This window comes from Ochotona curzoniae, unplaced genomic scaffold, assembly GCF_017591425.1.
Source record: "Ochotona curzoniae isolate NIBS_2020 unplaced genomic scaffold, NIBS_Ocur_1.0 scaffold_4701, whole genome shotgun sequence".
In the NCBI taxonomy this organism is placed as follows: domain Eukaryota; kingdom Metazoa; phylum Chordata; class Mammalia; order Lagomorpha; family Ochotonidae; genus Ochotona; species Ochotona curzoniae.
In genome coordinates, this window is record NW_024467122.1 from 13,295,184 (window position 1) to 13,321,646 (window position 26,463).

Below are 26,463 nucleotides of genomic sequence, written 5' to 3' on the forward strand. Positions count from 1 at the left end.
TGGAAAAAGCTAAATCTTCAAACAGAATGCCATGCCCCAAAGAGAAAATGGTAAATATGGTGTGATTTCAGGACACACAGGATACAATAGTGTTGATGGACCTGTCTCTCTCAGAGAACAGGTCATCCTGCACACTGCTAGGTTCCTGTGACCGCACACATGATGCCACTCACACCTGCTTCTAACTGGCCAAGCCTCACTATTCTTCCTGTGGTCATCAACAACTGTGCTGATCACTCTTCCTGGCTCACCCTGAGCAGTACTGAGGGGTCAACTACAACAAAATAGTGTGCTAACTGGTTAGGAGAAAACAGTGCTTTTCTTACTGGCGCATTCGACCTCAACAGGAGAGAGCGGCGTGCTCACTGCTAGATAGGAGGCATGCAGTCCGAGAAGCAGGCCCAAATTCCTTTCCGTGTCTATCAGTGGTGAAGACAGACTTCCAAGGTCTGGTATGGTGACAACTTCCTGGTCAGGCTGCAAAAAATAACACCATCATCAGTCTGAGACATTAGGGGTAACAACAACAACAAGACAAAACCTACAGTACATGTCCTGAAGAGCAAGTCATGAGAGGGCCCTGGGTGTGTGTGCAGGCACTCTGTATGCCAGCCAGCATTAGTGTATTTATGCTGCCGTGCCCAAGAAATAGCAGATGCCACATAAAGCCCACCTATCCTGGAAGGCAAGCGGCAGATCCACAGGACTATGAGTAGAGAAACCAGATACGTGACTTAGCTAGAATATTCCCTAGGAAATCAAATCATGTTTCCAGAATGACTATATACAATGCTTCAGAACACACTATGAATTGTAGCATGCATAAAGAAACCAGTGATAAGAACTGCTGCAGGTCAGTAAGCCATTACCACTGGTGCAGAAAAAAAAATGTTTATCCTGATTAAAAACAAAAAAAACAAAAAAAACAAGCTCATTTTAAAAAGGAAAACAAGACTTCAAATGAAAACAATCTGTTAGACCATAATCAATGTTAATTTTCCCCTTCATAAAATATCTTAAGCTCTGAACCATTATGATATTTGATAGCATATTTGATATTTACTACTCTGGATATATCACAATATAAAAACTACAATACTAAAGAACATGTGCAGAGAGTACAGAACTGCATTTCTTTAAAAAAAATTTTTTCAGGATAATATGGACAACCCAAATTTCTCCATAAACTTGTAAAAGCCTAAGTTTAACCTTTTTCTTTTTAATCCTTGCGGAACACTATCAATATGTTCTACCAATTTATCATTATTTAAAAACTAGCCCATCATACCATTAATAAATGTGGAAGAAATATTTTTCAGAGGGGGGTTGGCATGGTAGCTCAAAAGATCAATTCTCAGCCTACAATGCCGGCATCCCAAATGGGCACCGGCGCTGATCCCAGCTGTTCCACTTCCTATCCAGCTCCTGCTTATGACTTTAAGAGCAGAGAATGGTTCAAATCCTTGAACCTCTGCACCCATGTGGGAGACCTAGAAGTTCCTTGCTCCTAGCTTCAGACCATCCGAGTTCTGGCCACCGCACCCACTTGGGGAAGGAAGCTGTGGTTGGAAGATCTCTCTCTGTCTCGCCTTCTCTCTGTAAATCTGCCTTTCAAATAAAAATAAATAAACCTTTAAAAAATATCTTCCAACGGGTATTTATGTTACCTGAGCCACAGGAGGCCCAAATATCTATACTAGGAGGGTGAAAATCATACTAGCACACCAGAGAGGGGCTGTCCCATTGTCCCCACGTTGCTTGCAGCAAACGGCCTCACCTCTAAATACTGGCCAACACAGAACGCATGCATTGATTCCCGTGTGTCTTCAAACTGCAATGCAGCTTCCAAGGCTACCACTGGGTCTTCCCCTGCAAACTGAGCTGAAACAATAAAAAGAGCAACACAATGTCAGTGCAGTTTGTCCAGAGAGCTACAGCAGACATGTAGGTAGGAAGTAAGCAGACTGAAATCAAAAGCAAGGCTCACCACGAAATACTGATCCCGTACCTTTCCCAGTCTCGCCAAGGCCAAGTGAGGCCTTGGGACATACTCTTAACAGGTACTGACCCAAAACTATATAATGATAAGAAGTTCTTCTCAATGTCTTGATAAAACAGACAACTAAGCTATGTGTAAGGGCTAGTGCAGAACTAAAGATCACTTACCAAGTCATACGTTTAGCTGAAAATGACCCGTGCTGCAACTTTTAACCATGAAGTGCAGCCTCAAGGGCCTGGTATGTTAGCTCTACTGGCTAAGCCTGCACCTCCAATCAGCAGCATCCCATTTGGGCACTGGTTCGTGTCCTGGCTGCTCCACTCCTCATCCAGGTCCCTGCTAATGGCCTGGGAAAGCAGTGAAGGATGACTAAAGTTCTGAGGACCCTAAACCCATATGGGAGACTCAAAAGAAGCTCCTGGCTTTTGGTTTTCAATTGCCTCAGCTCCGTCCACTATAGCCATTCAGGGAACAGACCAGCAAATGGAAGATCTTTCTCTGTCTCTCCTCTTTTTAAAAAAAAAAAAGCATGTCCTCACCAAGAATGCTATTTCCTGTGAGTGACTGAGTCTGGAAGTCCTTTATATCATACACTTTCCCATCAATCACAGTCCAGAAGCCTCCATCTTTATTGTGATTCTCCAAATCAGCTTTGCGAATGAGCGTCACTTCCTCATTACTTCTACAGTTCTGGCTTGTGAAAAATGACTCTGTATGTACAAAAGCCAAGAGTAAATCACTCAGCAAGTCAATACATAAAATAAAAACAACAAACTGTGTGAACGAACTACCTCTTACAATACCAGCATCCCATCCCCAAGCACTGGTTACAGTCTCAACAACCAGTCTTGAGTTGGAGCTTGCAGCTAATGCACCCAGGCAGGCAGCATGCGATGGCCCAGTGCTGGCCCTCCCGGCCATGTGGCAGACACACTCAGAGTTCCTGGTCCTACTGGCAGCTTGCCCCACATCTGGCTATTGCAGCCATTCAGAGGGATAACCAGCAAATGAACAACTCTTACTCTGTCCCCAACAGGCCATCTCCTGCTCTCTGTCACTCTCCTTTACAAATAAATATTTTTAAAATGTATTTATCAAATGGCTTTATTATTTAAAATGTTCACAAGATTTTTCACATGAAGTGAAGGTATTGCCACAACTTTCACCTGAGGCTGGGAGATGGGAATCACATGAAAGATATTACCTTAAAACACTTGGAAAAGGCAAGTTGCATTTCAGTTTGTTACACACTAAAACCACACCAATTGTACGGCTCCCCTATCTCACTGATTCCCCATCCCACCCAGGACTCCAGAAAGGCAGTCATGTCAGCTTTGACCCCCGTACTGGATCCCAACCAGCCACCTCAGCTGTTCCTTCAGAAAACATCAATCAGGAGAGATCTCCAGAGTTTTTAAACACTTTGCATCAAGTTATATTAATACATATTTATTTAAACAACTAGCTACAATTACTAATGGAAAAATCTTCTTTAAATATAAGTATATTCTGATTTATTAGATTATCTTCATTTTCCACTTAAACTACTGTGAACAGAAATAATAGCAAATAATTGGTTTTCCTTTGAAAACTGTTCTGGGGTCCGGTGGCGTGGCCTAGCAGCTAAAGTCCTTGCCCTGAACATGCCGGGATCCCATATGGGCGCCAGTTCCAATCCCAGCAGCTCCACTTCCAGTCCAGCTCCCTGCCTGTGGCCTGAGAGAGCTGTCAAGAACATCCCAAACCTTTGGGACCCTGCACCCGCATGGGAGACCTGGAAGAGATTCCTGGCTCCTGGGTTCAGATCGGCAGAGCACCGGACGTTGCAACTGCTTGGGGAGTGAATCATCAGATGGAAGATATTCCTCTCTGTCTCTCCTCTATGTATATCTGACTTTCCAATAAAAATATATAAATCTTAAAATAAAAAAAAAAGAAAAAGAAAACTGTTCTGGCAGCTGGAAACACAAAACAAATGAGACAAGAGTACACCTTCCCCAAAGTTCACTAAGTTTAGGGACCCCTACCCATGATGCCAGGCCAGGCTAACTCTTCGTGGTCATCCCGCTCCTTTCCAGGGGCCAGGTGGTTGAAGCGGTCCAGGTGTTCTAACAGGCCACCCAGCAGGGGAACAGCGCCAGCCTCTTGCATGAGACCAGCATTTTTACTGAGCAGCAGCACTATAGAAACAACCAGTTCTGGAAGGAGAACACCTGCGTTTCAAAAGGAGACAAACATCACTAAGATGCAAATCAAGGTGTTCATCCTATCAAAGCACTTCGTAGCCTTCCTCTATGTTTACGTCCTAAGTCACACGAATACTTCTCTTTAGCATATTTCTGATTTGTTTCATCTCTTAAAGAGACTGTGTAAAATGATCAAAAAGGATACTGTGAATTACCAAAACATTTTAAACAAAACTGTTTCAAACAGAAAAATTAAATGTTTATCACAATATTTGCCATCAGAAAAAAAAAAGGCTTAGAAATTATGTCCTGTGGCCTCATTAAGGATGCATTAGCAGTGGTGGCATAAGCCAAACCACGAATTACATGTCCAGTCAGAGAACTCCCCTGAAAGGCCACATATCAACAGAACTAAAAGTACTCAAAAAGACAAAAGACTAGAACATGTTTGTAGCAGGCATTTTTAACAGGAAAGAATATATCAGAATTTTCATTCTCTCCTAATGAAAACATAAGTCCATAGATAACAAGCAAGAATGGTACCCGTGAAGTCTCCTTCCACAATGCAGGCCACCTCTGCAAAGTGCCGCCAGCTGGTGGAAGCGATGCTGGCCGCCACGGGCAGGATGTCTCCAATGTGTGTGCACAGAAGTGCTGTATACTTTTTCAGCAAGGAACCAACACCCATTAGCTCAGGACCTTGAAGAAAGTTTTAGAAAATTTCGTTTTTCACTAATAAAAATTGACTCTACGAATACTGACTTAATTTATTATTCATTCTCACGTACCCATCCTTTACCTACCATAAAGTTTTCAAACAGGAACCTGTCAACCAGAGCTTAACACTTTGTATAGCATGCAACTTGAGGGACATGAACATATGTCAAATTTATACCTTGTTTATATCTATAAACTTTGAGTGAATAAATACTGAAGTCATAACTTATACATTGTTGAAACTTGACATCCAGCAGACATTTTCTTTCTTTATGATTCTAAACAAGGAGAGGCGTTTTGGGGCCCATGAAATCCTCACCCTTTCTGCCTACATGGTCCTTAATTAGTCCTTGGGATTTATTGCCTTCAGGAAAGTCGCCTTCTTCAGATTATCAATTCAATTATCAATTCACCAAACAGCAACGACCCAACTCTCTTCGGAAAATAACTGAGCTATTTGAGACTAAAAATGGTCTCAAAATCAACAGACCTTTTGAGGCACGGCAGAGAGCTCTAGCACAGAAAGTCAGCCACTATTTGCGGGGGCTTGGCCAGAGGTGCTCCTCTCCCCGGCCATGCACAGTGCTGAGCTGAGCACCCACATGTGCCCTACAGCAACCCTCAAGCACCTGCAGGGACTGCCACAATTCGGCAGGTGGACACCATTCACATCAGAGGACTTGGCCCAACATCTCACAGTGCCAGGAGCTCTCACTCAAACTCAAGTCTCCCTCCCTCTCGATCCTGTCACTGTCAGCCCTCCCACACCGTGTCACTTTCCAATGATCCATACCAGCATGTGGAACAACTCTAAGGAATCTCCTAGAAAACTAAAGTGACCATAAAGAATGCCATTTCTATTTTACAGAAAAATTTAAATGCTGAGACAAATTAAAAATAGAGAGGAGTGCAGTGCAGAAATAAGGGGGCTGCAAAATGAAGCCCACAAATCAACAGTTAGAAATGTACAAACCACACACCTGGGCATAAAGAACATGAGGCATGTCACAAAGCCTAAATGTACCAGCCCAAAGCACATATAAGGCACTTTCCTATGTTAGGCAACTTACTAGAAATATCTGAGGTCTGACCAATATTTTCTCCTGGATAAAGTTTACTGATAAGCAAACGCTGAAAACGCAGCAACAAATCCAACGAGGCAGATCTTTCACGAGTGTGCTGCTCAAAGTCCAGACATGATGAAATCCGACGGGCAACATCTTTCAATCTGGCTACAGTCTGAGAAGCAATGTTCCTAGGCAGGGGGAGAGAGGATTGCAAATTTAAACCCATTCTTTTTGCAACAGAGGAAACGCAGAGGGGACAAATCATGACAAACTAACGGCAGAATCACAGATCCTTCACGCAGGTGATCTGCAGCTAGCTTCTCTCCCCCAAACACATCTCAGGTGTATGTGCAGCAACCAGAACTGAGGTCAGAACTGCGACTGACCCAAGGAGCTCCAAAGATCAAAATACAGGATGTCACTCTGCTTTACAAATGTTCTCCTATTAGAAACATAAAAGGGTCCTAAATCACAAAGGATCTCCCTTAAAAAATACTTCAGTACAAACCTTCAAAAGGGAAAATACTAGGCCTTGTTACTTTTTGTACACAACATTTCAAATATAGACATGATATTATTCATAAGGAAGACACGGGTCTGTATCGCTTCATCAACTTTACAATATGCATTAATTACTGTTCACGGAAGCACCAGGGTAAACCATGTGGGGTGCGACTCAGAGTTCACAAAGTAAAGGAAGCTCAAAAGAGGGACAAACAGCCCGAGGTAGAAGCCAGGTCCTGAAAGAACAGGGCAGCAAGAAAGGCAGTGGAGGCTCCCGGCTCCACTGCGCAAGGAGACATGAGCCATCAGCAGAAGGGGAGAAACGTGAGCCCCTAGGAGGTACAGTACAACTGGAACAGTGAAGTGCTTCTGGTCACATAAGCAAAAGGTAAAAAAGGGCAGAGAACAAGACAAAGCAGCAGAGAGAAAACACTGCACACGTAACAGACTCAATTCAGCAACGCTGAGATGGAAGGAGAGAAGAGGGTGCAAGAAGCATGGGACAAGGCGCTGCTACAGGTGAGCCAGGCCACTGAACGGAGAGCAGAAAGGGGGAGAAGAGCCGGGGCAGCACAGGGCTCTAGATCTGTAAAACCAGATCTCTTCCACCACCCCTCCGAATCAGGAGTGCACAGTCAGGAAAGCAAGAGCTGACACCAACATCAGAAAGACGACCTGAGGACCTGGGTACAACATGGACGCCAAGAACATGCTCTTGCCTGCATTTCCCTAATCCCTAACGTGACAGCATCATGGCTGAGAAAAAAACGTCAATCACGTCTTCTCCCTGGTTCACAGCAGGAAACTCCAAGAGCAGGATTGCGGACAGGAGCAAAAAGGGCAGATGAGGGTGAGAGACCCACAGCAACTCCATCTTGCAATCACACACGTTATGGGGGAAGCAGTCGACCCTGTGACACACCACACAGAACAGCATGCACTGAGCGCCCCACATTCAACCGCCCCTGTCAGGGAAACTGCTGATAACCCGCATATTAACAGGCCTAGCACCTGGCACTTATGCTACTGCACCTGAAGCAGCTAACACAGTAAACAAAACAATTTTAAAATAATTCCATTAATACAAAGTTCAGAACCACCATCAAAATGTACAGTTACATGCAACTCACTCATTGCAAAAGTTATAGCTTTTTTTCCCCAAAACATAAGTGGTACTATGATTCCTTGCCAATGTAAGACAAAAGACTTACTCTCAAGTCTGTTCTACAATAATGTTAAGAAAGGAAGCAATTTCTACAACCCAAGTTTCCCAAGCAGTAGAGTACATGAAACGTCTCCAAAGTCTTAGACTGTTATTCAATAAGCAAGGTGACATCTAAAGTATCTTTCTATCACAACACTCCATGTAAGAAAACAGAATGCCTACCTGTGCAAGGACAGCGGCAGATCACTTAAGCTTATGAAAAGAGTATGGATTCCAAGGGTCTTGCAATGGGAATGTTTTGTGAATGTATTTTTTCACTGTTTTCCAAAATGTTTATGACATTTATTTCAATGCTGAAGTTTTTGCTCTGTATTTTTAAAATACATACAACCCTGGTGTCAGCGTGGTGGCCTCTCAGACTAACCCTCTGCCAAGGTTAGTCCTGGCTACTCTATTTCTATCCAGCTTCCTGCGTGTAGCCTTGAAAAGCAGCAGAAAATGGCTCTGCTCCTTGGGCCCCTGCATTCACATGGGCAACTCAGAAGAATCTCTTAGCTCACACCTCTAGAGTCCCAACTCCAGACATTATGGTCATTTGGGGTGTGAATCAATGGATGGAAGATCTCTCTCTCTCTCGCTCTCTCTCTCTCTCTCTCTCTCTCCCTGGGTCTCTCTTCCTTTCTCTCATAACACTGCCTTTCCAATAAAAACAAGTAAGTTTTTAAAAAGCACACACAACTTTATGTTAATAACTGCTGTGGAATCAAGGTGCTACTGTGGGAAAAATGGAGCACACAGGCCAAAGATGCTCAGTAGATAGGGAAAACACCCCGTGAATTTGCCACAGAGCGATGGCTGCTCAAAACTTCAGATAATAATTAGTGGAGCCACAGTAATATTTTCTTTAAAAAATTATTTATTTTGGGCTCTGCATGGTGGCCTAGTGCCTGAAGTCCTTGAATGCGCCAGGATCCTATATGGGAGCCAGTTCTAATCTCAGCAGCTCCGCTTCCCATCCGGCTCCCTGCTTGAGACCTGGGAAAGCAAACGAAGACAGCCCAAAGCCTTGGGACACTGCACCCACGTGGGAGACCTGGAAGAACTCCTGGCTCCTCGCTTTGGATTGGCACAACTCCAGCTGTTGTGCCACCTGGGAAGTGAATCAGTGGATCTAAGATCTTCCTCTCTGTCTTTCCTCCTCTCTGTATATCTGACTTTCCAATAAAAATAAAATAAATCTTTAAAAAATATATTTATTTTTATTTGAAAGGCAGATTTACAAAGAAGAAAGACATGGAGAGGGAGCGCTTCCATCCACTAGTCAACTTCAGAAATGGCTGCAATGTCTGAGACTGGCCACCCTCAAGCAAGGACAGGAGCTTCTGCCATACCTCCCATGTGGGCATAAGGGCCTAAAGACTTGAGCCATTCTCTGCTGCTTTCCCAAGCAAAAGCAGGGCTGGATTAAAAGTGGAATAGCTGGGACTCAAAACAGCACCCACATACCAGTGCCACAGGCAGAGGATTAGCCTGGTAGGCCACAACCAGTGATATTTTCATTGAAAATACTTGATCTGGGGCCACAATTGTGGCATAGTGAGTTAAGCACCACCTTCAGCTCTCCCATAGGCGAGGTAGTTGGAGTTCTGGATGTTCCACTTCAGATACAGCTCCCTGTTAATGTGCCAGTGAAAGCAGTGCTTGGGCCCCTGCACCCACGTGAAAGACCCAGAAAAAGCTCTCAGCTCCCAACTTCAGTCTGGCCCAGCCCTGCCTATCACAGGCATCTGGGGAGTGAGCCAGCAAACTGGAAACAGCTCGCTCTGTCTCTCCCTTTCAGTTTCTGAAACTTGACCTTTCAAATAAATAAAATAAATCTTGAACTTCACTCAGAATCACAAAATGTACAGTTGAAACAATAAAATCATATTGTCAAGGTATTTCAAAAATACCTAAATGTTTTCTAATAACAGACTTGGTGTAAATATTGAACACCCAGCTCAATGATAAGGCTGTCACGTGAGGCGCCTGCATCCTATATCTGAATGCCTGGTTCAAGTCCCAGCTAACTCTGTTTTCTGCTAACGTACATCCTGAGAGGCAGCAGATAATAACTACTTGGGCTGCTGCAGTCCACATGGGCAACACAGATGGAGTCCCAAGCTCCTGGCTTTAGTCCAGCCCAGCCCTGACAGTTCCAGGCATTTGAGGAGTGAACCAAAGGACAGAAGATGGCACTCTCCCTCTCAGTCGGCCTGGATCTTTCGCTTTTTCCCTCTGTCCCTCTGCCTTTCAAATAAAGTAAAAGCAATTTTTAAAAAGTGCAGTGTGTGGGGGGCCCAGCGGCACGGCCTAGCAGCTAAAGTCCTCGCCTTGAATGTGCCAAATTCCCATATGGGCGCCAGTTCTAATCCCAGCAGCTCTACTTCCCATCCAGCTCCCTGCTTGTGGCCTGGGAAAGCAGTCAAGGACAACCCAAGGCTTTGGGACCCTGAACCCACATGGGAGATCCAGAAGAGGTTCCTGGTTCCCAGCTTCGGATCGGTGCAACACTGGCCGTTGTGGTCACTTGGGGAGTGAATCATCGGATGGAAGATCTTCTTCTCTGTCTCTCCTCCTCTCTGTATGTCTGACTTTCCAATAAAAATAAACAAATAAATCTTTAAAACAAACAAAAAAATGCAGTGTGTGCCCCTCAAGTAGTAATGAGGAAACCATGAACAGTGATAGCCAGCCCGGACACTAAGGCCGGGAGACGATGGTTTCCCAGTCCCAAAAGCCTGAACAGAGATTTCTCCAACAGCAAGTGCCCCGTGGGAATCTTAGCAGCCAACAGACAGCTGCCTTCCAATGTCATATAAACTTCAGACTTCAACTGCAAAGCACTCAACATCCATTTTCTCCTTGTTTCTTTGATTAACTCTGTGAATCTGAACATTTTACTGACTCTCACACTCCACCAAGCGATGGTTCCCCTGAGACATTTACACCAGTGGTCACACCTGGAGTTGTTACAATGTAAGTCCCAGAGAAACAATAATCAGATCAGAGAAAAATTTTTTAAATCTTAAAAGTTAAAAATGAGAAAGATGTTTTGCAAGAGTGTTTACAAAACTAATGACAGTAACTAGCTCTGAAACTTCTTCCTTCAGAAGTTAACTGAGGTGCATTAACTTTGAGCTTCCCTGCTGGAGAGCAGGCCCAGGGTCCTTAGGTCCACTCGCACTCCTCCACAGACAGGTACGCACAGCACCTGGGTGCCTGCTCTGTCCTTACTGTCTTAGCCAGCCTACCAGGCCTTTAACGCTCTGTGTATACACAGAATATAACAACCCAGGAGCCCACATTCACATACACTGATGCCACAAATCACCCTGCAGGTTGCTTCATTAAAAACAAACAAACAAAAAAAAAACATGTTTAAGAAACAAGCAACCACAAAAATAAAGACAGCATTCTTGACTACTGGTTCACTCCCCAGTGCCCACAGCAGCCAAGCCTGGGCTGATGTTAGGGTCACGGTTAGACAGAAGCCAGGGACTTCATTCCAGGTCTTCCCACATCAGCATCACACACTGAGCTATTTGAAACAACATCACTACGTCCCAAAGTCTACATTAGCAAGAAGCTGGCGTGAGGAGGAAGAGCCAGAAATCAAGTCCAGGTACTCCAACATGAAATATGGACATCTTACTGACTACAATAAATACCAACCCCTTCACTGTTTCTGAATGAACTTCCTTAGCAAACAACGTCTGACCACTTCAATACTTGCCAGCATGAGCTTCTATTCATAATCCCTATCCGACTTATTCTTCCCTCCTTCTGATCCAGTCTTCTAAAACAATAGAATTCTTTCATATAATTTATTCTTTTAAGTTAGAAACTATACTTGAAATACATGTATATGTGTGTATATATATACACACATATATATACACATATATACATGTATATGTACATATATATACACATACACACCTTTGACATATAGAATTATTTAATCAGTTTTTCAAAATAAACCTTGTCTTGATCTTCATCTACCTGCTTACTAATGAGGATAAGGATTTTTTTGTCTATTTATCACACTTTCCAATTTCTCTTGCACAAAAACCTCAAAATCTCCCCATACACTTCTACATCTCCTTTCATCATATTTAAGTCTGTTGGCTCTCGATAGTTATCCCAGTTACCTTTCTGAGTTTAACTTCAACAGCCAAACACATTTTTCAGACATCCCTGCTATCATTGTCTTGACATGAAAACCAGTAATGACTTATTAAAATAGCATGCAACTAACAATGTGGAGGAATCCACCATGGGAGGAGGGCACGAGGAGGTGATGGAGGAATCCAGAGCCTATGAAACTATGTCATAAAACGAAATCAAATTAAAAAAAAAAAGATAGCATGCAACTGATATTATTCACCTAAGAAGCTGCTGTATGAGCTGAACCAGAGGCAAACACTGTTTCCCAGCAGATTCGTAGATTCCTGTATTAATGAGGTCTTTATCGAGTGGAGTCCTACTTCTATGAAACGTTGAGGCATTTGCTTCCTGTTCATCAATTTCTTTTTCCTTCTGTGCTTCTTTTTTGGCTTCAATATCCTGCAATCCATAACACAGGAATGAGTGATCACTGACCTCAGCAGGCATGAAGGCGCAGCAGCCACTGCAACTGTCCTTGTCTCCACCTGCTCTCAAACGTACCTGGTGGCAACAGCCCACATACTAGAAACCATGTCACTCAGCGTTCAATTTTCAAACAGGCTTTCTACAGATCTACTGTCCAGGCTGCTACTATTGACACTCTCCAAACTTCTGTGAAGCCCCTAAAATCTGTACTCTGGCTTCTGATTCTCTCACAACACCCAGTGTAACCTGCTCAGGACTTGCAAAATCTATGTTCCATGTAAGAACAGGAAAGAGCTAGAACTCTCACATCCACTGCTCAGATACAAATGACAAAGTTACTCTGAGAATCTATAAACATGCAGGCACCCTAGGACGTAACAATTTCTATTCCAAAGCATTTACATGAGGGAAAAAAAGATGTGCACTAACAGACATGTACATAGTATGATCCTGGCAGCTCAATATAGTTCAAAACTAGGACCAACTAGGACCAATCAAACATCCTGCAAAAAAGACGATAGCTTAGCAAGCAGTGCTACGACCAAAAAATGAAAACTTCCCAATAACAGTAATAGTAGAGAAACACACAAATATGGATGAATCTGAACATCATCAAGTGAGGTAAAACAGAGAAATGAGCATCTGCCATACGACCCTACTGAGGCCCCATTCAGAACAGCTAAAGGGAGTCTAATGAGGGGCAGGGCGTGGCTCCCAGTGCTCGAGCACGAAGGGACACAGGCAGCTCCTTCTGGGGATGGGAAACAGCCATGTCATGAACACGGCAGCTACCAGATTCCTTGAGATAGATTTAAAGTGGCAGCAATTCACCCCAATATTACTTCAATAATGTTTTTTTAATCAGTAAGACAAAAGAGTTCCAAAGAAAGAAAATACTTGGATGCCACTAAGCTTCATGCTTCGGCTTCCTCAGCAACAGTAAAACGGGTCATCACTTCTTCCCAAGTGAGTGCAGCATTTCCAACCCCAACAGTCCAATGGGATTCATGTACTTCCAGGCTATACCTGGATTTCTGCAGTAATGGCTGCATTCAAGGCCGACTCCAAGCCTCCATCAGCCATCAAGCTGCCCACCAGCAGATCAATCATGAATCGACGGCCTGGGCTAATGTTCACTTCGTTTCCTGAAACTTGAAAAGAAAGAGGTTTTCGGCTAACCTGAATGACACACTGTCCCCTCCGGTCACCTTGACCCTCGCACCACCCAGCTCCTCACCCTGCCTACCTGCGCAGGGCAGGAGAGCTGAGAGTGCCCGGGCCCGCTCCTCGGCAGTAGGCAGCAGCACAGACCAGCCACTCTGCAGCACAGCCTGCGCAGCTGACTGCACAGTACTCAGCACGCCTGCGCTGCTGGCCAGGGACACCACTGTCTGCTTCAGGCTGTTCAGGAGGCCACTGCCCAGACCTAAACCAAGGAATTCCGGGTCAACCTGGTGACTAATGGCAGCATGCAACTGAAAGGAAAAAAACAATTTGCACTTAGAACTCTTAAAACCAAATGGATTACAAAATTTTTATTAAAGACTACATGAAACATAATTTGAAGTATTACTTTATTAAATAATATCAGCATATGTATTGTTAAAACTTGCCAAGTCTGACCCTACAGTAACTTAGAATACATCCTAACATATTTTATAAGAAATTTTTAACTCAGCAATTATATGAATATGGAAATGCTAAGATCAGCCAAGGGGATTAAAGAAAGAGGAAGCAGGAAATTCTGCACCGAACACATACACAAAAAAATAGATATATAGAACCAAAAAAACTGTTCAAAATAAGATGACCAAGCTGAGAGTATGCAAGGAAACTCCTCAATGACAAGGCTGGAACCCACAGAGACACCCACAACAGAGCCCAAGATGCCCCAGACAAGTTACCTTCAAAACAGCCTTTTACACATAGGCTCCTAACTACTTTCTGCAGAACTCTGTGGGCACTCAGCAAAACTGTCTGACATCCAACCACAGCCGGAGAGCAACACACTGCTTCAACCAGGCTTCAGACAGAAAACCCGTAAGACATCAGAGATTCAACGCACCCTGGGGGTACATATGAAATCAAATGTATACCCCTAACCTGGGTAGATATTCCAAATCAGGGAATGAGAACCGGAACTGACCTAGATTCTGTAAGAAACCCCAAAGAACCCCAGAGAGGCAAATGTACAACTACCCTTTCGGTATATCTTGAGAGCCAAGGGTGAAGAGTTACTAAAGTGACCCATATGGACACCAGTTCAAGTCCCAGCTGCTCCACTTCTGATCCAGATCCCTGCTAACAATGGATAGAAAATCTCTTTCTCTCCCTCCCTTTCTCTTCCCTCTCTTTCGGGGTGTGTGTGTGTGTGTGTGTCCCTCTACCTTTACAGTAAATAAAATGAATCTTAAGAACAAAATATTCAACCAATCCTTACTGTTCTCATTTCTTAATCTCAAGAATCAGTATTGGGCCCGGCGCGGTGGCGCAAGTGGTTAAAGGTCCTCGCCTTGCACGCCCGGGATCCCATATGGGCGCCGGTTCTAATCCCGGCAGCCCTGCTTCCCTTCCAGCTCCCTGCCTGTGGCCTGGGAAAGCAGTCGAGGACGGCCCAAAGCTTTGGGACCCTGCACCCGCGTGGGAGACCCGGAAGAGGCTCCTGGCTTCGGATCGGCATAGTATCGGCCCGTTGTGGTCACTTGGGGAGTGAATCATCGGACGGAAGATCTTCCTCTCTGTCTCTCCTCTCTGTATATCCGCCTTTCCAATAAAAAATAATAAAAATAAAAATCTTAAAAAAAAAAAAATCAGTATCTTACAAGGACTGGTAAGATGGCTCAACTAGATAACTCACCTCCAAACACCACTTCATTTCTGGCTGCTTCACTTCCCATTCAGCTCCCTGCTTGTGGCCTGGGAATGCAGTAGAGGATGGCCCAAAGCCTTGGGAACCTGAACTCACGTGGGAGACCTGGAGGAGACTCCTAGCACCTGGCTTTGGATTGGCTCAGCTCCAGCTGTTGCAGCCATTTGGGGTAACGAACCAGCAGAGAAAATCTTTCCCTCTTTCTCTCTCTGTAAATCTGCCTCTCCAATCTAAATAAATCCTTAAAAAAATCTTACAAAGTGTCAATTGGGAGAGTTCTTTCAGAAGCAATACAGCAAAATAACTGTATATCCTAAACCCGATGCAAAATTATGTATCCAGTATAATCGCAAGTCTGAAGCTGGGAAAAATGAATTTATGCTCAATATATACTACCACCCTTAATATTTTTCAGGAAGAGTGACACTGATTTACATAGAACTTCACAGAATTTGTAAAATATTCAATGTTTTAAACATAATTAGTAAGCAAAGGTTCAAAACAATTAAACAATTAAAAAATTATTTAGTTGTGCACCACGGGCCCGGCCGAGTGGCACATTCATGGGGATCTGGGGGTGCGGCCTTGCAGGGGCTAGGGGATGGAGCCAGAGTGTGTGTGGGGGGAGCCAGAGGGTTTGTATCCAGGCAGGCAGAGCCAACGTGAGGATTTCCCCAAGAGCACAGTCTGTGAATTGATTGGGAATGGGAGTAAGGAGATGTGAGGGAGGGAAGACCACTGAAGGAATATGTTGCAGGTAAGAATTGACTTTTGAGGGAACTCCATCGACAAGGCCACTACTTGCAGGTAAGTGGGGTTTCTGAGACCGAGTGGTTTGAAGGGGGATACTGGAGGACCTTTATGATGCACAAATGCACGTGGGAGGAAGGGCTTGTCAGCATGGATCACTGCTAACCACCACTCCCCTGTATACACTAAAGCTAGGGCTGGGGGCCTACCTGGCAGGGCTAGGTCACAGTACCCACTAGTGAGTGTCGAAATAGGGAACAGGGCAAGTTAGGTTGGGCCATGACACTAAGCAGCACGCAAGAGAACCAGGTCTGGGGGCAGATTCTGTGGGGGCACGTGGGCCTACCCCTGGGTAACTGCAATTTCTGTTAGTTTTCTTAAGATCTGGGGCTGGTGAGAGGCTGAGTTAGGCCTGGAACCATCCGTTACTGGGGATGAGATCAGGCTGGGCAGGTCCAAGCTGCTATACCCACAGACTTACCCAAAAAAGGGTATGGAGCAGGCCAGGTAACAAAATCTACCAGCTCACAAAAAGACTGAGACGGAGGGGGAAGACTATGCTGGTTAAGGGACTAGCACCCACCAGCACATGTGATATCTGGATCTGAAGTGGGCCTGGTGGAAGAACTTGGGAAACTCCCATGGTGGGCTGTGGCTCCCACTGTTGACTCAAGCCAGGGTTGGGCAAGGCAAGGTATTTCCACACGTCAGCAAGTATGTAGGTTGGTTCTAGAGGGAGGTGAATTAGGCAGGGCCAGACCAAACCTTAGGCCAAACCAATTGGCATGTGTGGGAGCCAGGCTGGAGTGCAGACCATGCTGGGCTAGGCTATAACACTACTAGTTTGCATGAGCCAGGGGTGGAAGCAGATTGGGCAGAGCTAGGCTCAGGACCTATTAGCAAGAGTTGGTGCTGTGGGCGGAGCAGGACAGGACAGGCTGCAGCACAACATGGCAAGGCCCAAGATGAGGAATGGATTAAGCCAAGCTGGGTCAGAGAAAGCAGTGGCACATGCAAGATCAATGACTGGGAACAGACCTAGTTGGGTTTTAGTTCTCACTGCTGAGCATGAGAGCTGGAATAGGGATGGTGATCTGTGCTGGACATAGCTGCAGTCCATCTCAGCATGGCGTTGCCTGGATGTGGGGTGTGTAGACTGGGCTAGATTTGAACACCTGTTGCTCATGAGAGCCACGGTGAGTGTAGGACAAAAGCAAGGATAGGTCTCAGAACCTGGTAAGCCACGTGAGAGCTGTGTCTTGGCATGGACTAGGTGTGGTTAGGCTGTAACACCCAACAGTAAGAACCAGAATGGGTGTGGAGTAGATGGGCAAGGCCACTGGTCCTACCAGGACAAGAGGCAGACTAAGTCAGTCTGGGCCAAGGACTCATTGGTGTGCACAAGATCTGTTACTGGAAGCAAAACTCATAGAGGAACTTGAGGAACTCCTTTGTCAGGATGCAGTCCCTGCAGGCAAGCACAAGAAACAAGGCTGGAGCAGCTCAGACCAAGCCAGGTTACTGTACTCGCCAGCATATGTGTGGGTCAGGACTGGGGGCAAACTAGGATGAGCCAGTTCATAATACCCACTGGTATATCTGTGAACCAGGACAGGGTGTGGAACAGGCCAAGTCAGGCCACAACACCAGTCAGTTCACATTAGGGCTGTGACTAGGAACTAGATACGCTGGACTAGGCAGCAGCACCCACTAGCACAAACTGGAACTGGGGGCAGACCAGGTCAGGTCAAGCTACAGCACCTACCAGCAAAAGCCGAGGTGAGGTAGGCCATGCCACACTATGCCATAGCACCCACCAGCACACATGAGATCCAGAAGGAGTAGTGTGAGCCCAAGACTGTGGGGCGCTTTCCTGTGGGGCAGCTATTCCCACTACTAAGCACATACTGACAAGCACAAGAACCAGGCCTAGTGGGGGCTACTGGGGATCATTCCAACTAGGCCGCAGTTCCTGCTGGTATATGTGAGAGCCAAGTGTGTGGTGGACAGGGTTGAACTGTGCTGCCACATCCATTGGTTTACATAAGAGATGGGGCTAGAGATAGAACTAGCCAAGCAATCACAACCATCAGTCAAAGCTTCGCTGATGTAGGTGATGCACAGAGCCAGACCCCATAATGGCGAGCACATGCAAGAGTCAGGTCTGAGGTCACTTCAGACAAGGTTTCTTAGAGGATCCACCCAAGTGAACCGTTGGACTCAGAACCCCAACCATGGGGAGAATCACAGGATCTGTGATCTGACTGTAGAGTGCAAGTGTTTGCACTGAGCTTCCTCAGTAGTGGACAACATACCCACATGCACACAGAGGATGTGGCAGTCCATTGGGTCTGCAGACAACATCTGGCACCATAGTAGAGCAGGAAGACCAGAATAAATTGGTCAACCACCCCAGCCAAGCACTGACAGCAAATATCTGGGCAAATGAAAACTCTGCAGTGGATTGTGTCAGCCAATAGGCCTTGGAAGGATTTCCTCATCCCTGGATCAGCTAGATCAACAGCATTTCAGAATTATATACACCACTTGTCCAGAACCCTTGGAGCATGCTCCACATTGGAGAACCTGGGATAATACTGGGTGGCCATTCCCCAACCCCAAATATAGGGGGAGTTTGTTGGGAGGCTGGGTGTGGCTTCTCCCCTATTATTTCCCCTTCCCCCAGATATATGAGGAAAAAAGGGAAATTTTGGAAACAATGATATCACCCACTTTCCCCCAATTCTTGACCCTTCCCACCCTAGTCAACTATGTAAACATCATCAAAAAAATTTTAACTTAAAGAAAAAAAAAAGAACATATCTGATCCAGAGTCCACCTTCCTCTGGGTTTTCACTCTAATAAACAAAGCATTCTCTGCATCAAAAAAAAAATTGTTTAATTATGAACAAAAGAATCTGAAAAAATTAAGACAATCTATAAAGAAATAATGAAAATCAAACTTAAAATCATAACAGAAGATTATATTCAAACATACTAACTAATCAAATGATTGTGAAATAAATCATCTATAGAATAATGATTCCCACACAGGATTCATTTTAAGAATCAAGATTTGTATGGCAATGAAAAATAACTGAAATAGGATCTAGAGAGCCAACGAGACAGCAATGAAAGGACACATGGCACCAGACAGACGTGAACCAGCAGGAATCAAGGCTGGGAAGCACACAGACTTCCTCCAGAACCGGACACCACCACGGGGCCTGGGAAGCAACCAACTACAGGGCAGATCCCTGGAGAGGAACTGGAGAGACACACTGCCGGGGAAGGCTCCAAAGGAGGAGCGTCAGGGCCACAGCACTGCTCATTCCATTCAGGTCTGTGCTTTCTAAAACCCAACAAAAAAATGGAAGCTGTGATGAATTACACAGAAATCACTGGGTAATAAAAGGGAAAAATAACTCTCAAGAAAAACAGTGCTTTTTGTCACTAAGTGATAGGATTTCTTACGAAGATAAAGAAGAATGTAGTAAGGATTTCAGCCATCGGTTTCCAAGGGAGCGAAGCAGGAGGGAAGGTTTTTTCAGCTTACATTTGGATGCTAAGTGGTAACCTTCACTGAGAGGAAGTGAGAGCATTACTATGGAAACCGGGCTTAGAGAAGAGACAGGCTAGCACTGTCTGGCAGCTGAGCTCTGCTTCTCTCAATCCCCTCTCAATTACCAGTCATTTGCTCCAAACTCCGCAAAGGGAAATCCAAGACTCTCCCCTGATGAACAGCAAATAGCTGATGCTAGCAGAAATAAGATGACCCATCACATTCTTACCTGCCTGTAGAGAATGCTTCCTGGGACACACATAAAATAACCAGACCAAGTTTTTGCACCACCATCTTGCTTTAAAATATTCATTAGCAGTTCATCTAACAGGTTAAAAGCCACACTCTCCAAATATTGTGAACATTTTTAAAGACTTCCAAATGCACTTAAAAATAAAAACAAGGGCGCCTCGGTCACACCTGAAGTCGCAGCAGATTCAGCGTGGCCACGGCCATGCACTCCTTCTCCTGAGGTGGGGGCCAGTCAGCAGTGCCATCCATGCCCTCGCTCACTTGCCGCAGCAGGAGATCTAGCTGTTCAAACGTCATGGAGCAGATGTCCACCACAAAAGGGACACGGAGGCCAATGGACCATTCAGAACAAGATGACCAGGCAAAGCTCTGCGGAACAAACACAAGAACCTGAATTGAACCTACCAACTCAGCAGTTGGCCTGCTCTTCAACAGTGACCCACTACCACAAAGGACAGAAGGACAGAGGGACGGAAAGGGCTGAGGCCGGAACTGGCCAGGTACAAACATCTCTTCACCACTCTCCAGTTCAGGTACTCCCCAGTTCATTAGCCACAATGCATTTTGTCACATAAGAAAACACTAGAAAGGAATTTTAAAATTTTTTTGTCTAAAAGTTATCAATGCACACTAATAGACAGTGGTAAGAATTTCAGTTCACTTGAAGTATTACAATAGTAACTATACAATGAAATGTTGAGTGTATACAGGTTACCCTATCAAGCAGCAAGAATATAGAAGCAGTGAAGTTTACCATCCATGAATTGGATCTGACATTCTAGAACACTTTACCCTACAATAGGAAATATGTTCCTCTGAGGCACATTCAGAATGTTCACTAAAATAGAACAAAGTGTGAGCATAAAGCAAATACTAAGACATTCAAAAGATTTGAAATCATATAGGATTTATTCTCCTGCCACAATGGGATTCAGCTATGCATTAGTAACAGAACAATCTATAAAAACTTCAAAATTAAATAATACACTGAACAGTGTAGGATCCACTGGGCCAGCACTGTGGGGTAGCTGGTTAAAGTGTCGTGGGATGTGCCAGCATTCCAGATCTAAGTGCTGGCTGAAGTTCTGGCTACTTCAGTCCCATGGGGTTTATCTCAGTAATCCAGCTCTTGATCAATATTTGAGAAATGAGTCAATGCATTCTACTGTGCTAACAGATTACAGAACAAAAATTATTGCAGGATAACATTTAAGTAAACACTTGACAGATTTCAGTATCCATTCAGGATTTTTTTTAATCCTAAAAGGTAGGAATTAAAGGAAACTGCCTCAATCTGATAATAAGATATTACTAAAATAAATCCATGGCTGACATCATAGCTAACAATGAACAAATGAATGCTTTGCTCCTCCATCAGGATAAGGCAAGGACAGCCATTTTCCTTCCTATTCAATATGACATTGGAAGTCCTAGCCTGAGCAGCAGGGCCAAGACACAAAAGGCATACAGACAGGAAAGGAAAAAGTAAAACTATCTCCTATGTACACACAGCCTAAATATCTATGGATATAAAAAAAAGGAAAGCACAACGGAGCTTATAGCACACCATATTACATGAGTTTAGTACAACTGCAGGTTGTAAGGAACATACCCAGAAATCAATGGTATACCACACACTAGCAATGAATAACTGGAAACTGAAACTTCACAAACTGGCAAACCAAGCTGTATGCACAGTACCTGGGCAGGCCCACAAGCAATTCCAACTATGTGTTTGGTATCCAGCCCCGGCAATGCAGCAGGTTCCGGCTTGGTCACACGTAAGGTGTCAAAGTGCTGGCACTGGTCATTACTCCCCCAGCTGTGGACCTCACTGTCCTCAGTGAGAGCCAGGCAGTGGGTGGAGCCTGCAGCCACGTCAATCACCTTCTTCCCTATGAGAAAAGAGGGATGCAGGTGTAATGTCAAGCACATCACTTCTATTGAAACAAAGATTTCCACCAGGTCCTTTGGGTTAGAAGACAGTTTAACTAACGTCTTAAGGGTAGGTCACTTTAACATTACACACAATTTATTTGCTTAAGGATATGGTCAAAACTCCAGTTATTTTTTGCCATTTGTTAAGATCCAGAGCCTTCAAATAAAATAACACTGGGGTATAAAAGGGCCTGCTGGGCTTTTTACCTCCCTACTCAGATCTTCATTCAGAAACTGACAAGTGCACTTTCAATTAACTATGAGATCACATCATCTTGCCCCCTACAAAGGACATTCTAACTTTCTGTAAATGCAAATCTGTTTCTCTCTCAAATTCATGATATATGTAAATATATAGAGATGTGTGAAACATTTTTTATTTAAATTACATTAGCAAGTATTATACTATTATCATTTTCCCTGTTAGAAAAAAAATTTCTAGATTTATTTTTATTTGAAAGACAGATTTACAGAGACAGAGAGATCTTCCATCAGTTAGTTCATTCATCAACCAACTACAACACCAGGAGGTAAACTGATCTGAAGCCAGGAGCTAGGAGGTTCTTTGGGGTCTCCCTGTTTCCCAGACACATTGGCAGGAAACTGGATCAGAAGTGGAGCAACTGGGTTCGGGCCTTGGGGTCGGGGGCAACTTCCGCTCCCTGCAGCGTGGTGACTGTGGGGGGTACCCCTGCCGGGTCAGACCCAATGCTGGGGACTCAGGCCAAAGACACTGCCGCAAGGCAGTGAACGAGTCCTCGGACTCTTCTAGGGAGGCCAGTGCACCAACTGGTGCCAGGCCTTGTGTGCTGGCCGCCCAGCAGGGCAAACTCGAGGGTTTTCAAGATAATGTAGTTGCTGCCTGGGGTCACTCATGACTAAGACTAGTTTGTGTGTAGGTGAGAAGTGAATTTTTGGGTATTCTCAGCGACAGAGTCATGAAAAATTTAAGCATGCGTGGGGACCAAGACCTGGTGGTTTGGGGGGAAGTATCCAGAAGATAATTTGAGTTAGACAGATGCAACAGCTCAATTATGAATACAGAGATGGGATATTAGTATAGAACATCACTGATCGCCACACACTAGCCCACACCAAAGCTATGGATGGGGGCCTCTTTGGCAGTGTTAGGTACCATTACCCGACTGAGTGTTGGAGTTGTGGAGTGGTCACATTTGGCAGGATCAAGACACTATCCAGCACGCAAGAGAACTTGGTCTGGGGGTAGACTCTGTGGGTTTGTGTGGGCCCAACCCACTGGAATACAAGTCCCCCTGGTTAGCTCACAAGCTGGGGTTGCAATGGTCTACACTAGGTATGACCATGCCAGCTGCCATCACTCATGGGTAAAGGAACCCACAACAATCAGGGTAGGTCAAGGCAGCAGCACCCAAATGTGCATCTTTAAACAGGAAGTGGGGTGAGCTGGGCAGCCCTGGAAGGGGGCAGAATGGGCAGGGCTGAACAAACCTTAACTCACAAGAAACAACAGAAATCAGGTTGGAGCACAGCTCATGCCATGTAGGTCCTTGCACATACTGATCTGCATGAGGCAGAGGCACTAAGCCACAGCATCAAGGGGCCAGGACAAATGAGGGGCTCTGCCAAGCAGAGACAGAACAACCACCGGCCTGCACCTGATCTATGGCTGGGAATAGGCCCGGATGGGGAAATAACAGGACACTCCAGCTGGGTTGAGCTTCCCACCAAGGAGCACACAGGCTGGAACTGAGGCTGCATTCTGATCAGGATACGATTGTAATCTCACTTGGCACAAGTGTGGACTGGGACTGGAAGCACCAAGCCAGGCCAGATTCCAACACCATCTGGTGCTCTGGAGGACCGGGGAGAGATGTGTGACAGACTAGGCTAGGTCTCAGCCCTTACTGAACCATGTGTGAACTGTGTGTGGGTTTGGAAGAGCCGTGGCTGGGTTGAAATATCCAACAATAAGAACCAGCCTGGGTCAAAGGCCAGTCAGGAAAAGCCACTGTTCTTCCTAGGACAGGAGGTGAACTGAGTAGTGCTGGCTCATGGACCCACTGGTATGCACAAAAACTGGCATTGGGAGAGGTTATGATGGAGGAGCCTGGGCAACTTCTCTGGCAGGACACAGTCCCCTGCAGGTAAGCGCAAGAAGCACAATAGAAAACAACCCAGAACAGGCAATGGAAATTATCCCACTGGCATACACATGGCATGGGTTGGGGGCAGACCAGGCTGAACCTGTTCACATTACCTTCTGGTGAATCCAAGCACCAGAACAGAGTGTGGGTCAAGCCAGGTTCAGTTGCAACACATACCAGTACACAACAAGTAATGCCAAGGTGAGATGAGCCATACCAGATGTGGTTGCAGCGCCCAAACAGCACATGTGACAATCAGGGAGGAGGCAAAGCCAACAGGGAAACGTGGGCTCCCCTGCTGGATAACTACTTCCATTGGAAAGCATGAATTGGGATGGGAGCAGTTCAGACTAGGCAGGGCTATAGTACCTGCGGGCCTCACAGTGAGGTGACTGTTCCAACTGGTGCAAGTAAAAATTAGAGTGGGTTGAGGGGTGTTTGGGCTTAGCCACAGCATTAGCTGGCAGAGGCTGGTACTGGGAGCTAATTCTGTCAAGTCAAATGCCAGAAGCACCTGGAGACTGCATAATCTAGGAGTGGGTGTGGCCTAGTAGGGAAATAGTGGGCACCTCCCTCAGGGTTACCACCCTCACTGGACAGCACGAAACCCAGGCTAGGTGCAGGGGTGGCTAGACAGAAAGGCACCTGCCAGTGGGTGTATGGGCTGGATAATAGGTTGGTTGGGTTGAACTAGGCTTCAATGTCCATTTTCGTGTGCGAGAGATAAATGGGAAATGGGACAGACTGGACAAGCCTGCGGTACATACTGGCAAGCATGGGAACCAGGGTAGGGAGCAACTGGTAGGGGTTTTGGGGAGTCGCCCCAACTAGGCTGCAGCTCCAACTGGTTTGCATGAAGACCAAATATGAAGTGGGTAGGATAGAGCTGGACTACAACACCCATTGGTTCACGTGGAAGACAGGACTGGAAACCGAACGGACCCACCCATCGCAACGACCAGCATATGCATAAGCTGATTGGAGTGACGAACGGTGCTGGAGTCTGTACTACCAAACTCACGCAAGAATCAGATCTGGGATCATCTCAGAGGAAGTTTCTTCGGATATCCCTCCAACTGAACTGCTGATCTTGGAACCCCAACCATCAAGAGACTGTCAGCCAGTGGACTCTGACTAGGTTTCATTGCGGTTGGGACAGTGAGATTGGCAGCAATCCAGAACTGATGAACTATCAAAACTGTTTGAGCAGGACCCTTGGAGCGCAACTCATGTTGGGGATCAGGGATGGGTGGGAGGTTGGGTGGGGCTTTTCCCTTTGTTACTCCCCTAACCCTAGATACAGGGCAAAATGATTATATTAGTGTGGAAACAATGATATTATCCACTTTCACCCTGTAGCCCTTGACCCTTTGTACCCTAATCAACTAAGATTATTAAAATTAAAAAAAAAAAAAGAAGTGGAGCAACTGGACCTTGAGCTGGGGCTCATATAAATATCATTGCTACATGTGGAGGTTTAACTTACAATGCCACAGTGCTGGCTCCCCTTGTTAGTAATTCTAACACAACTGGCACACATGGCTATTTCTCAGAAATGTCATGGAACAATGGATCTAACCCCTTCCTGTAAGGCTGGCAGCCCGTATCAAAGCACTGGTTTGATTCCTACCTGGTCTACTTCCAAGCGAACTCCCTGCTAATGTGCCTGAGAAAGCAGTGAGGCTGGCCCGAACATACAACTGGGAGATCTGGATAAGCTCCTGGCTTCAGCCTGGTCTATCCCTGGCCATACTGGCCATTTGAGGGGTAAACCTCTGAATGGAAAACCAGGATCTTTCTGTCTTTATTTCATCCTTTATGTCAATTTAACTTCTAAATAAGTAAATAAATATTTAAAATAATTTTGAACTAACCAAAAAAGATGTTACTAGCAATAATTTAAATATTCTTATAGTATCTGCATTTAACAACTAAAACTAAACAGGTTGGTTTCCTTTCATAATAAAGAGAAATACAAATAGGTAAATAAAACTCAAATACAGTCCCGTAACACAGGGAAAGTCATATGATCATGTCAACTTATCTAAAAAGCTTACAAAATACTTCAGTGAATCAAATTGCAGTTCATGAAAGCACTAACATTCTTTATGCTAAAACTTATGAGGAAAGGAATCAGCAAGTTCCACTTAAAAGCCACATTTCCAGGGACTGGCATTGTGGCACAGTAGGAAAAGCCATCATCTGGCTTTACATACAGGCACTGGTCGAGACCTAGCTACTCCACTCTGATCCAGCTCCCTGCCAAGAGCCTGGGCAAAGTGGCAGAAGATAACCCAAGTGTTTGCATCCATGGAGGACCTGGAAGAAGCTCACTGCCCATCCCTGAAAGAGAGAAAGCACTAAGCATTTCTCATTGGCCTCTCTCTTCTGTGCTTGTCAACTCCATTAGGATGGAGACACCTACCAATGACCAGTCTAGACACTTCAGAAAACCCCTTCTACAACCCAGCCACCACAGTTTTGTTGGCTCTCTGGTACCTGCAGTCTAACATTCCTAGTAAGATAAAAGTACTCAAAGGTCTTGCCCATGCTGATTGCCCAAATTGCAAAAGACACTACGCTCACACTTACTCACTTCTCCCTCCAGCTAAGATGCAAACTGAGCACCTCTGCAATCACTCAAGCATGGTGCACCCACCAGAGACAAGTTCAAGCCAGACCTCCTCACTGGA

The 26,463-nt window shown here is 45.1% G+C and overlaps 1 protein-coding gene across 3 annotated transcripts in view; it reads right to left on the reverse strand.

The window, feature by feature from the left end:
* HERC2 (HECT and RLD domain containing E3 ubiquitin protein ligase 2) overlaps window positions 1–26,463 on the reverse strand; it is a 188,691-nt gene that overhangs the window by 102,888 nt on the left and 59,340 nt on the right. For all 3 annotated transcript variants that reach the window (XM_040969236.1, XM_040969235.1, XM_040969237.1), the window contains 11 exons: window positions 21,408–21,601; window positions 19,875–20,075; window positions 13,520–13,748; window positions 13,300–13,424; window positions 12,068–12,246; window positions 5,973–6,157; window positions 4,729–4,884; window positions 4,027–4,212; window positions 2,539–2,709; window positions 1,778–1,881; window positions 327–477 (listed from right to left, as the gene is read on the reverse strand). In XM_040969236.1, the coding sequence (XP_040825170.1) occupies window positions 327–477; window positions 1,778–1,881; window positions 2,539–2,709; window positions 4,027–4,212; window positions 4,729–4,884; window positions 5,973–6,157; window positions 12,068–12,246; window positions 13,300–13,424; window positions 13,520–13,748; window positions 19,875–20,075; window positions 21,408–21,601 (1,881 nt within the window). The remainder of the gene's footprint in view (window positions 1–326; window positions 478–1,777; window positions 1,882–2,538; window positions 2,710–4,026; window positions 4,213–4,728; window positions 4,885–5,972; window positions 6,158–12,067; window positions 12,247–13,299; window positions 13,425–13,519; window positions 13,749–19,874; window positions 20,076–21,407; window positions 21,602–26,463) is intronic.